Raw genomic sequence first — 13,239 nt, forward strand, 5'->3', positions numbered from 1 at the left:
ACAATTCCATTTCAAGGCTATTTATTTTAACTACTACAAGCAATAATATCACTTGGTATACTTTGGAAAACTGAAAGTACAATTTTTCCTGTGAAGCTTAAAACTAACTAATAGATGTAACTGGCATTGTAAAATTACTCTACCATGTAAGGTCAACAACGAACTACATGGCCAGTATTTGGTATAATACTTTATTTTCTATTGTAGTAAACTAAAGCCAAGAAAATATCAAGTTAATTTTAAGGGCAAATCTTTACTCCTTAAAGAAAAAATACAAACTGTGGTACTTTTATAATAGGTCATCATATTTTACATAATATAAACAAAACCACTAATGTAGCTATACGCTTGGTTTCCTTAAACTACAATGAACCACAAAATGGATGGAAAATGGGTTTACTTACTGGCATCAAATAAACAACTTGGGGGAAATAGGTAGCATGCAAATTTTTTTTTTTTTTTTTTTACTGTCTATGCATAGGAACTGACATAACCAAGCTTTAATAGCCACCACCTCCTCTTCCTTGTCCAAAGTAACCTCCCCCAAAGCCCCCTCTCATACCCCCTTGCTGGAATCCCCCAGATCCTCTGAAGCCTCCTCCACTAGCCCCTCTGTAGTCGCCTCCTGAGACACCTCTAAAGCCACCTCGGGCACCTCCTCTATAGCCTCCGCCAAAGCCTGCCCGAAAGGAGTTGGGACCACCACCATAGCCACTGCCACCGAAGCCTCCACTACCACCATAGCCTCCGCCACCTCCGTAGCCTCCGCTGCCATAGCCTCCACCACCATAACCAGAAGTTCCCCATCTATATCCACTTCCATTATCATATCGAGCCATCTTGGGAGGACGTGGACCATCTCCATACCTAGGAAAAGTACAAAGAAAATGAGGGGTAATGAAAAACTGCATAAATCAAGATGTCTCACCAAAAACCCCAGTTCAGGATACCCCACACTGCTTACTCCTCCTCCTCTGCAGCTTTCCTTAGAGACTAGCACTCTGAATTCAGCAGCCGTCCAGTCAGAAATGTGGCTGGGGTCTGTCTTCACTCCTTCCATGCGCTATCCCCCCCCCCCCCCCCCATTGCAACCCATCACCAGTTCTTCCCAATTCTCTTGCAAACCTGTCTGATCCACTCACTTCTCTCCATTTCAATTCTCCCTACTGTAATTCAGGCCATCGTTATATTTATGCAACTTGAACTCTGTCTTGTATTTATCCCATCCTTTCTAGGTCAGGACTTTTGTCCTTCACAGAGCAGATTATATGTGAAGCCTCCTTAATCATGATCCCTCCTGCCAAAAGTAATCTCTCCTCTTCTAAACACCCATGAGCACTACAGTTGTATCTGCCTATGACACTTATTATCTACCTTTCTTTTTGAAGACTATTCTCAATAATCCTTCATATATTTGACCCTCTGGGCAGGGCAAAGTATTAACACAATAAATAAGAGCACTGTTTTAGGAGTCGCTATGGTCTTAGTCTGAATCCAGTCCTACCATTCACTAGCTCTATGGCCTTCAGTCTGAACTTCTCTGTGCCAGTTCCCTCATTCATATTAATGGAACAAGATCTACCTACATCACAGATCAAATATCAGAAAAGCACTTAGCACAGTGCCAAGAATACAATGAATACTATGTGTTATGATTAATAAGGTTTAAGAAGTAAATCAGTTATAGTGAGATGTAACCCAGAATCCATAAAGCACATAACAGTTCTATATGTTAAAATTACAGTAGTTTATAACCAAATGCAGTAAGTAAGCCTTAAGAGGGAGATTAAGGAATATTTTTGGGTAGTTAGAAAAACTTTAGTATGTCTGTATATTAGATAGTGTTATCACAACACTTACATTTTTGGAGTGTGATCATGGTATTGCAGCTATGTGCTTAAATGATACACTAAGTATACCAATGTAAAATAACAACCGCTGAGAGTCCATCACAAAGGATTAAGAAAAAGTGGTGTGTTTGTGCAAACAGACATATGAAAGCAAGTGGCACAAGATGCTGGTGATTAGGGAGTTTAGGTTACGATACCATACGGGGGTTGCCATTTCTGCAGGTATCAAATGTTTCCATATAAAAAGTTGTGGGCAAATAAAGATTAAAAAGGTGAAAAAAAGTGAACCAAAGGGGTGCCTGGGTGGCGCAGTCGGTTAAGCGTCCGACTTCAGCCAGGTCACGATCTCGCGGTCCGTGAGTTGGAGCCCCGCGTCGGGCTCTGGGCTGATGGCTCGGAGCCTGGAGCCTGTTTCCGATTCTGTGTCTCCCTCTCTCTCTGCCCCTCCCCCGTTCATGCTCTGTCTCTCTCTGTCCCAAAAATAAATAAACGTTGAAAAAAAAAAAAAAAAAAAAAGTGAACCAAAGAAAAAAATTTAAGAATTAAGATATTTCACATTCTTCTCTTTACCCTTCAAGATACTCACACTCTTCTCTTTAAAAAGTTTATTTATTTTGAGAGCGAGAGAGCAAACTGGGTAGGGGCAGAGAGGGAGGGAAGAGAGAATCCCAAGCAGGCTCCATGCTGTCAGCGCAGAGCGTGACTTGGGGCGCTGGCACTCAACGAACCATGAGATCATGACCTGAGCCGAAATCAAGAGTCAGAAGCTTAACCGATTGAGCCACCCAGGCATTCTAAGATATTCACATTCTTCCACTTCCCTAAGATAAACCTTGAGGCTTTTCATTTGAAGAAACAGCAATTTAACACCCACCAACATTTTTTCGCTAGAGATAGCAGAACAGTACTGTGCAAAAAGAACTGTCTGGGCTCTGTCACTTTCCTGTCATGTGACCCACCCTGGGCTTTGAATGTACTTTCAAGGTCCCCTTCAAACTCCCAATATGCACTGACATAATATATCATTAACAGAGACAAAAGTTAGTAACATCCTCCTGAGTGTGTTAACCAGCATTATATTTCATATTGAGTGTACGTCTAGAATTTTAAATAACCAGGCCTCTATCAGTTAACTGTGGGAATTTTAGGCCAGTGTAAGATCACTGTCCTCTGGGGCGCCTGGGTGGCTCAGCTGGTTAAGCGTCTGACTCCTGATTTCAGCTCAGGTCAATGATCTCATGATTCTCTAGATCAAGCCCCATACCAGGCTCCATGCTGGCAGCTTGGAGCCTGCTAGGAATTCATTCTCTCCCTCTCTCTCTGTCCCTCCCCTTCTCGTGTTCTCTCCCTCTCAAAATAAATAAATAAATAGCTTAAGACAGGAAAGAGAAAAAAAAAGATTCCTGTCCTCAGCTTGGTTCAAAGAGAAGTTACTGGAGTACTCACCGTGTACTGCCAATCATGAGGTTGATACCAGCAGCTGAGGGCCTAGAGATTTGGCGGATCATGTTCAGCATATGCTCATTAACGGGGTCCAACTGGCTGATGATATTAGGTTGTTTGGTTACTTCAACAACCAGAGCCTCCATGGCTGCCCGGAGAGCAGTGATACAGGCAGCAGCTTCATGAGATATTTGCAATCTGATCCTAAAATAGAGAAAAACGACAAAGTACAACAAGGGTACATATAGCAAAATACGACTACCTCCCTATTTCATACATGGTAACTGAAGAATAAATTTAACTTCTTACTAAGTACCAATACTTTCAACTACAGGTATCAAGAATAATAACCGTCTACACTAATTTCTTAAAACTCACTGCTAGCTACTGGCAGGTATTGAGAACCAAGAAGTTTTTCAAGCAAAATACTGTTAGGTTAGCAACACAGATCACTTAGCTTCAATAAAAGAATGGAAGAAATTACACACTGCTGGAGTGTTACAAGTTTTCAGGAATATGACTGAGCCTACTGACTGGTCACTAAGATCTCCATTTTTGTCAAGTGCTAATTACTACATGCTTACCAGTCGTCTCTAACCAACATACAGAGTACACAAAAGAAGTACCCAAGTTCCAATTGGATTCTGATTCCCTAGGATAGTATTCATGGGGGCAGATATAGCTCCAATGCCTAATGCATCTGCTTCTATTGGTATAGGTCATGTAAGACTTACTACTGAGTATGAACTGCCAAAGTATACCACTCTCCAAGAAAAGACAATGTTATAAAGCACCTGTGTCACGAAATGGTCATGTTTCACAAATTAAGTTAGATTGGCAGCTGTATCCCCTTACACCACAACTTTAAGAATGCAGTTTGTAGTTCACATCTGAAACTCCGTACCAGTCATCCACAAGCACAATCTGCCCATCAGACTGGACTTTCTTGGAGGCAAAGAGAAGCAACTGCAGGGGGGTGACTAAGGTCATGCCTTTAGCAGAGATGGCTCGGGTTCGAATCTGCAGATGGAAAAAGAGGCAAGAGGAAATAGAGGACATTGTAATTCCCAAATAATGATAATGAACTTATGCTTTGAAAATGTAAACTCGGGGCACCTGGGTGGCTCAGTCGGTTAAGTGTCCGACTTTAACTCAGGTCACGATCTCGCGGTCCATGAGTTTGAGCCCCGCATCGGGCTCTGGGCTGATGGCTCAGAGCCTGAAGCCTGCTTCCGATTCTGTGTCTCCCTCTCTCTCTGCCCCTCCCCCATTCATGCTCTGTCTCTCTCTGTCTCAAAACTAAATAAACGTCAAAAAAAAAAAAAATTTAAAGAAAATGAAAACTCATGTTCCCACTGCACTTTAGTAAGTAAGGACAACCCAGATTTTCAATGCTAATTTTTCTAAGCGAATCTTTTCTTACCTTTTCACCAAATACAAAGAAGGGAGATGGGTACTTCATGTCTTGGCTACTGAAAGGACAATTAACAGACGACTTGTGGATAAGTGCATTACGCCCTTCAGTGGTGAGAATCTTTCTCTTTTCCTTATGATAGCACACATTAGGGTACACCCCGAAAGCCAGGAGAGAGATAACAACATCCAAATTATTGTCCGGTCCGGTGTTAGTGAACACTTGTGTCAGCAAGCAATCTGTTAAGAGGAATGGGGTAAAAATATCAGATATCTGGGTAATGATCCCATAATGCATGTAAACTAGTTAAGAGAATTAGGTGAACTGACTCCTTCCCATGTCTTTTTTCCGATAACCTGCCTGCCTGACTTCCTCTATTCTCTGAACTCTTGCACCCACATTAAGTTCAAGGAGAAACTCTGCTGAGTCTCCACAGCAAAAAAACTAAAATACCTGTATTTTCTAATACAGACTCGACCACAACATAAGCCTGGAGTGATTACTTAAAGACAAAAAAACAAAACCCCTCCGCATACATTGGTTTAATCATCTACTCTCTGAATAAGAGCTAGACCAACAGGACAATAAAAATATTCCATCTGCTGTTCTTAAATAGCCATTCTTTCTAGAGAAGATGGAGTTCAATAGCTCAATTCGCATATGAAATAAACAGCTGGATTACTTGTTTCTCCAGCACACATCCAAGCCCTTTTACCTGCCAGCACACGAAAGCCTCAATTAAAGCCACTTAAAATTTAACGTGGTAAATCTCATACCTACACGTGAACACGTGGGCAGGCTGATCAGTCAACTTCACAAACCACTAATTGAGGTAATTCAACAAACTGCTCATTCTAAAACTGCTGAAAGCTATGCCCCTTCTTAAAAGAGACTTAAAAAGTCTCTAAAAAGTAGTACAGTTTTTAAAACATCTATTAATCATCTTTGTAGTGTGTTACAATTTGAGCATCACAACCTTCCGTTTCCTTTTTTAAAAGGCTGAATAAAGGTGAAAAACTGATTATCACTATGGTTCAAATAACTAAGAAATAGCTAGGAACACAGAAAAAGCACAGGGTCTAAAGTGAAGCTAAAATATACTGCACTGTCAACGTGTGCACGCTACATAAACATCCTTCAGGGAGGTTTCAAGAATGTGAGTCATTACCTTCTGGAAATCCAGAATTAATCAGAATCTCTTTGAGCTGAACTTTAGCTTCCCAAGTCATTCTTAATGTAGCCATATTGAGTCTTTTGTGCTCACAAAAACGTATCTCTGCTTCTTCTCCACCCATTCTGAAATAGACAAAGAGTCATTCTCAAAGCCCAGTATCATATTAGAAGCTGGAGACGGTTCTCACATCTTACAACTCTTCTCTTTCAAACCCATACCTAGCATCATCCCAAGCTTGGAATACTGATAAAAGAGCCACATGATCAGAAAATCTGTTTCCGGCAAAATTTCGATGAACATAACCCAGTCGCTTTCCTTCACTAATGAACGGCTCCGGAAAGCAGGTGGCAGCAGAGATGGTACAGACGGCATCTCCCACACTGAAAGAGACAGGAAATACAGTCAGATCGCAGTCTTGTTCTAGCAGTTCACGAGCAGTACTGTCACTGTGGGTCAGAGCCTTTCTTGGCCATGATACTGCTTTATTTGCAGTGAATTGGTTTAACAAAGAACTTTTACAGCTGCTCTCTCCAGAAGCAGAAAGGGAAAAAATAAATAAGGAGCTCTGAGATTAATGGATGCATATTAATCATAAATTATGACCAAGTATTATATTTTTTCTTTCCTTATTCTCTCTTCTCCCATCTTTTCAAATCTCTCCATCTTCAAAATTTCCTAATGCTATTTCTCTTTCAAAAACAACTACTTAAGCCCCTGAGAGTAACTGCACTTCTCTTTTGAGAAACTAGCTCTTTCCCCCAACAAGTTGGGCCCAGGTGTCCATCTACTGAAACGATTCATTCTCCGCACTTCATACTTTCCTCAGTATCTACAGTAGGCCACTTCTATACTTCAGAAGTTAGTTTTGTCTTCTATTTTTTATGGGGAAGGGAATAAGATTCTGAAATTGTTCTGCCACTTAAGTATCAGTAATAAGACAAAGCACTTACTAGAAAATACATCCCATTATCATCATTTTGCCGAAACGAGGCTCAATGGGGAGCTTAGCCAGGATTCGTCCCAGAGGAGTCAATTCATCATTGGCATCTAATGCATCAAGCTCTGTGGGGAGAGATTTGTTTATGAGCAGACACAGTAATGAATGCCCCTTTAACCAAGGCAAAGGTGAAACATTTCCTTACAGGCTAAGGTTAGTTTTCAGTATCTGTCAAGCCAACCGCGAGCACCATGCCCACAGCCAGCAATTCTCACTCAAAAATAGAACAAAACCAAATTTGGGAGTACCTGATAAGAAGAAGGTTATTAGAATTAGGCTGCTGTAGGTTGTGAAGTCTATACATGCAGTCAAAATGATAGTAACAGCATTAAATACACATGTCCTAACAAGTCTAATGCCATCTATCGAATTTTTAGAGAGATAAAATCTAAAGTCTAAAGTTCATATTAACAGATGAGTACTAGATTCAAAATTCTAGTCTATACATGCAGTCAAAATGATAGTAACAGCATTAAATACACATGTCCTAACAAGTCTAATGCCATCTATCGAATTTTTAGAGAGATAAAATCTAAAGTCTAAAGTTCATATTAACAGATGAGTACTAGATTCAAAATTCAAAACCAGATTCCCCTGGCTCCAATGCCCTTATTTTTTCTCCGATACTTTACCACTTTTATGATGTGATTATAAAACACAAATAGATCTACATAAAATATTGTATTGTGACTAACTCATGTTCTGATCATTAAATATTGGTTAAGAAAGACTCCTGTTACTTCTTTCTTACTTCATGTTGCTCATTTTATAAAACTGACCACACTAAATACATATGGCAACACTGGAAGTCTTATCACAGCCCTGCTGACTGTATCTTGATTCATTTGTTACATGTTAGTTGCAGGACAAGACAAATGGCATAATTTACATGTATTAGGTAAGGTCTGTATTTGCAGGTACCTCTAAGAGTGTGCTCTGCTTCGATCACAGCATCCAAAGGCGGAGGTTCAATTGCCTTGGCCAGAAATTGGCCAATTCCTCCCAGACGCAGAAGTTTTATGCTCAAAGCAATTTCATGCAATGGTGTTCGGAACATCTCAGGTGTCATGTGGGTTTCCAGTCTGAGAGAAAAAAAGCATAAAATAACCATCTTCCCTTGTATATACATGTTTGTTTAATAAAATCTTTGCAGAGAGATCGTCAGATTTATAGAGCTCTCCTTCCCTCATGCTTTGCAGAGAGATCATCAGATTTATAGAGCTCTCCTTCCCTCATGCTTTTACAGTTATCAAAGCATGTTTTATATTTACTACAAAAAGACTCTCTGGACAAGACCCTCTTAACTGAGCAGTGACTTGTAACTTTATACTTATATCTTGATGTTATTTTCATCTGAGGAGTGAAGAATGATGAAAAATTATCCTGAATCCTTAATGTTATTATCACACCTAGGACTTCTTCAGGTCCTGTCTGCTGACAAACATGGTTAAAATACTAGCTCGACAGAGTGGAGGGGCAGAGGAGGGTACAAGGGGAGGAACAGGCAAAATGGGTGAAAGAGAGTGGGAGATACAGTCTTCCAGTTATGGGATAAATAAGCCACAAGGGTCCGAGGTAGAGCAGAGAGAATATAGTTGATGGTATTGTGACAGTGTTGTATGGGGACAGACAGTAGCTACACTTGTGGAGAGCACAGTATAATATACAGAGCTACCGAATCGCTGTGTTGTACACCTGAAACTAACCTAACATCAGATGTCAACTATACTCAAAAACAAATGGGCACCTGGCTGGCTCAGTCGGTTAAGCATCTATTAACTCCTAATTTCAGTTCAGGTCAAGATCTCAGTCACGAAATCCAGCCTCATGTTGGGCTCCATGCTGAGTATGGAGCCTGCTTAGAATTCTCTCCCTCCCTCTCCCTCTGCCCCTCCCACTCTTGCCAAATAATGTCCATACAGCCTCCCTTTAAAAGATTAGTAGTAATCAGGTAACCACTATCAAACATGCCATCAATGACAATTTTATTCTTGCCACAACCTTGTTATGAAAGACAACTATCCTCCAATATACATAACTGGAGGCATTTATGTACTCTGAGTTCATTAGGTTCATAGCAGGGTGGGTATGTACTCTGAGTTCATTAGGTTCATAGCAGGGTGGGGGGAGGGGATGAATGAAGGGGTAAAAAAAAATCCTTAATCTTTATTCAAGAATTGGTCTCTTGGAGCGCCTGGGTGGCCCAGTCGGGTTAAGCATCTGACTTCGTCTCAGGTCACGATCTCAAGGTTAGTGAGTTCGAGCCCCATGTCAGGCTCTGTGCTGACAATTCAGAGCCTGGAGCTTGCTTCGGATTCTGTGTCTCCCCCCCTCTCTCTCTGACCCTCCCCTGCTAGCATACTCTGTGTCAAAAATAAATAAACATTAAAAAAAAAAAAAAAAAAAAAAAAAAAAGAATTGGTCTCACCTCTCAAAACGAGCTCGGCTACACAGGTGAAAGCAGAATCCAGGCCGTACGCGGCCAGCTCGTCCTTTCCGCTGCTCAAGGTTTGTTTTGGACGCCCACACTGTAGCATAGTTGGTCATATTGTTGTGAGCAGTGAACAGCTTCACTTTCTGCCTAAATAGGAAACAGCGGTTAATTCTAAGACCCTTATGCACGACCAGCACATAACTATTGTTATGTCCACTGAGGGGTGGATGCTTTCCAGTGAACTATGCCAACTATCTGTGAAAAGCACCAGTAAGAACCTGATGGCATCTTCTGATCTGTCAAACTTCTAAGAGAGAAAAATAACACATATGTGCCACATGTGCTTGACATCTTGGCCAAGTTACTAATACTCATCTTTTTGTGCCTCATTTTCCTCATTTGAAAATGACTATAATACTCTTATTGACCTCACAGGATCTTTACTTATAAACATTAAGTGAATTAATGAACTCTGTAAAAAACACAAACAGGATCTAGCACATACATGTAAATAAATGATAATGATTCAAACCAACTCTATTCCAATGTTTAGTTTAACTTCCAGGCTACCTGTGACCTAAAAGTTATGTGCTGAACCAGAATACGTGGCACTTCTGATGACCTCACCAACTGGTGCCTGCATGGTCTTTCTGAACCCCTAAGCAACCTCAGATTCCTTCAACGATCCACATAGGCAGCTGGCACCAAGAGACTGGAAGTGGCCCATAGGGCTGCGTGCTCCGCACCAGTCCCTAGAACGGGCACTGGCAGATCTTTCTCGACTGCTGGGACAAGCTGTGGGACTATGTGGAGAAGACATGGGCCAGATATAACAAAGTTTTGACGTTTTCTTCTCTCTGGGTGTCTCACGTACTTATCCGTACACAACACATCCCTGTGTATTTCTCAGGATCATCATGTACCAAATATGAAGTTTTTAAAATTTTTTTGAAGCTTTTTAATTCTTAAGTGAATGATTCAAAGGTAGGATATCTTATCATGAGATAAATACTGGTCATCTTTATACACTAACCAGCCTGCTACTGTGTGGCAGTGGTCAACGGAAACACCCAATGAGAAATGAGCAAACAGCAGCAGACAAGAGCAGTGGGAAGCTCAGAAGTTAGTGTTAAGCTTTTCACTTTCTACTATAACAGACTTATGACAAATCAACACCAAGAACTACTAATTAGCCTGTATCATAGTATGTATAGTGCACAGCAATTCTGACAGTACAAGAACACAAAACTTCAATTAAAAAAAAAAAAGGTGTTTTTGATTCCGATACTAGATACTACATGGAACATTCTTCAGATTTACTCTACGCAAATAGGTGCCTTGGAAACTTACTTGCAGGAGTCAATGACATAAACGACATCATTTATGGTAATGCTAGTCTCGGCAATATTTGTGGACAAAATAACCTGTGATGAAATATTAAGAAAAATTATACTTCAGAAAATATTCTACTATGCACTTAAAAGAACGGATTTGTTTATGTAACAAATGACAAGAGAATTACAGGAGCCTTAAAAAAACCATCCACCTGGAGCCTGACTTATGAAAAACTTAACTCACCAAGAGAAGACCCTTTTTTTCCCTCCTCAATTTAGCTGGATTACAATTTTTTAGGGGTAGCTCTTTGAAGGCCTTATAACATCTGCTTAGAATCTACGGAACTTCCCAACCCGTAAGTGTAAATGTTTATTTTTTACCTTGGTCACTCCACTTGGTACAGGATCAAATACTTTGCGCTGTTCCTCTCGAGGAATCTGAGAATGCAGAGGTAGAATCTGATACCTATGGCTTCCTATAAGAATAAGGAAAAGTTAAAGTTTAAAAATAATAGCGTATTTTAAAACTGCTCTACGTAACGCATACTTTTATTCAAATACTGACACAATACTACGTTTTGTTTTCACACTGGCTAGGGAACAAGCAAAAATATTAACGTTCACTGTCAAATATTGTGTGAGAATTCGAAGAATTCAAAGAATCACCCACCAAAATGAGGATTCATCTCCAAATGCTTCTGCATAGTATAAATCAAATTCCAGCCAGGCAGAAACACCAACACTGCTCCGGGAACATTGAGGGTCTCAATGTACTTGAGTAGAGCCTCGATAAGTTCAAAAGGGGTTTCCTTTTCATTCAACTGTGCCATGCTCATCCTGGTTTCTGGACCGTACTCATCACCACAGATAAGGTTGCAATTTGCCTGCAAAAATTAGGAGACATATTCTGAATGGTCTCAATTACTGCAGCTCATGAGGTGTCTCTTGGATGTGTTCTTCACATTCAAATATCACCTAATGTCCTTATTAATTCTAGCTGATTGATCAGATCTGCACATAGAAATTTAAGCTCTAAAAATGTAGAACCTGCTACATGTTGAGATACCAAATTTTTCTCATGACCTATGTATGGGAAATACATTGGCAATGCCAAAATCCAAGCACAATCTCTTAAATTCGATTCTGCAACTTTGAATGGCTCCATCTACCAAGTGTATTTATCTCTCTTAGGACTATACTCTGTTGACTTCTCAAAAATATTTTCCTTACTAATTAAGTTCTATGATCCTATGTATCAATTACCATATAATTACTTATACACAATATCTCCCTGTAGAATTCCCAGGCTCATCTCATACCAAATATGAAGTCCTTTAATTTTTAAATAAATGTCCTCCTGGCAGCTCACTTGATCATCTATTTCTATTATAATGTGTCTGGGCCACTTGTGTGGCTCAGTCGATTAAGCATCTGCCTCTTGATTTCAGCTCAGGTCATGATCTCATGGTTCAGGGGTTTAAGCCCTGTGTGGTGCTCTGCCCTGACAGCATGGAGCCTGCTTGGGATTCTCTCTCTCCACCGCCCCTCCACTCTCTCTCAAAATAAAAAAATAAAAAGTGTCTGAATTTTCTATAAAGTCTGCCTGAGATTCAGTGATAAACCAAACCTTTAGTAATGAGAAACAGAATTGTTACAACTGGTCTTTTTTTCCCCCGATAAACTAATTTGTTGTTCATTTATATTAAGTCTTCTGATTAAAAATATCCCAGATTATTATCGAATTCTGCGCTGCTAAACTGTCTTTTAGTTTATTATTCTGTTCAAATTTCCAGATACAAGATGAATTTTTATATTACCACTGATTGAGCTCTCAAAATAAATGTCGGTTTTCTTTCTTGTTTCTTCCTAGGAAATCCCTCCTGACTCCCTGATTTAATACTCTCCATCCGATAATGTCATCACCATACAATCTCTCTAATCTAGGAGGACAGCTGCTGCTTTGAAAACTTTATTGTATATATAGATCACATGGAGACTTTGTTAAAATGTAACTTCTGATTTAGTAGAGCTGGGGTCGGGCACAAGACTGCCTCTTTACCAGCTTCCCAGGTACTCTGGCCCATAGAAAATGTAATAGCAAACTCTTATAAAATGGAGTTATTTCTAACCACATGTGGCCTTTAAACATCTTACTATTTCCTCCTCCTCCTTTTGACCTTTCTCCAGAGATGATTTAACTTGTGGTATGAAAAGAGCTTGTCACTACATGGAATTCTTTAGAGTGAAATACATCAATTAATTAAAAAACATGATAGCTTTTAAAAAGGTTTTCTTTAATGGTAACTCATTGCAACTTTTTACTTTAATCATTCCGTTCACTGCATTAACCACCTGTCCCTCATGACAATTCTCCATGAGATTCACTTACATCATCATCCTCAAAACCATCATCATCCTTCTCCTTCTTTTTCTTGTCCTTTGGTGGAGGAACAAAGTGGGTCATCTGAATACAGTCTTCCAAAAAATATTCTGCCAGGACAATCCAGTCAGGTAAGTACAGTCAACTTTCAGAATGGAACAGTCTTCAAAACTCATTTTCTAATTCATAACTCAAAATTACCTTAATACCTTC

General features: G+C 40.0%; 1 protein-coding gene across 2 annotated transcripts in view; it reads right to left on the minus strand.

The window, feature by feature from the left end:
* Nucleotides 1-380: 380 nt before the first annotated feature.
* The window catches only part of DHX9 (DExH-box helicase 9), a 51,389-nt gene continuing 38,530 nt past the window's right edge, over nt 381-13,239 (minus strand). For both annotated transcript variants that reach the window (XM_047839737.1, XM_047839738.1), the window contains 13 exons: nt 13,036-13,136; nt 11,317-11,530; nt 11,028-11,122; nt 10,663-10,736; nt 9,307-9,459; nt 7,800-7,960; nt 6,832-6,943; nt 6,100-6,261; nt 5,876-6,003; nt 4,717-4,946; nt 4,198-4,313; nt 3,297-3,497; nt 381-867 (listed from right to left, as the gene is read on the minus strand). In XM_047839737.1, the coding sequence (XP_047695693.1) occupies nt 501-867; nt 3,297-3,497; nt 4,198-4,313; nt 4,717-4,946; nt 5,876-6,003; nt 6,100-6,261; nt 6,832-6,943; nt 7,800-7,960; nt 9,307-9,459; nt 10,663-10,736; nt 11,028-11,122; nt 11,317-11,530; nt 13,036-13,136 (2,114 nt within the window). In that variant the 3' untranslated portion in view covers nt 381-500. The remainder of the gene's footprint in view (nt 868-3,296; nt 3,498-4,197; nt 4,314-4,716; nt 4,947-5,875; nt 6,004-6,099; nt 6,262-6,831; nt 6,944-7,799; nt 7,961-9,306; nt 9,460-10,662; nt 10,737-11,027; nt 11,123-11,316; nt 11,531-13,035; nt 13,137-13,239) is intronic.

This window comes from Prionailurus viverrinus, chromosome F1 (genome assembly GCF_022837055.1).
Source record: "Prionailurus viverrinus isolate Anna chromosome F1, UM_Priviv_1.0, whole genome shotgun sequence".
Taxonomy (NCBI): Eukaryota; Metazoa; Chordata; class Mammalia; order Carnivora; family Felidae; genus Prionailurus; species Prionailurus viverrinus.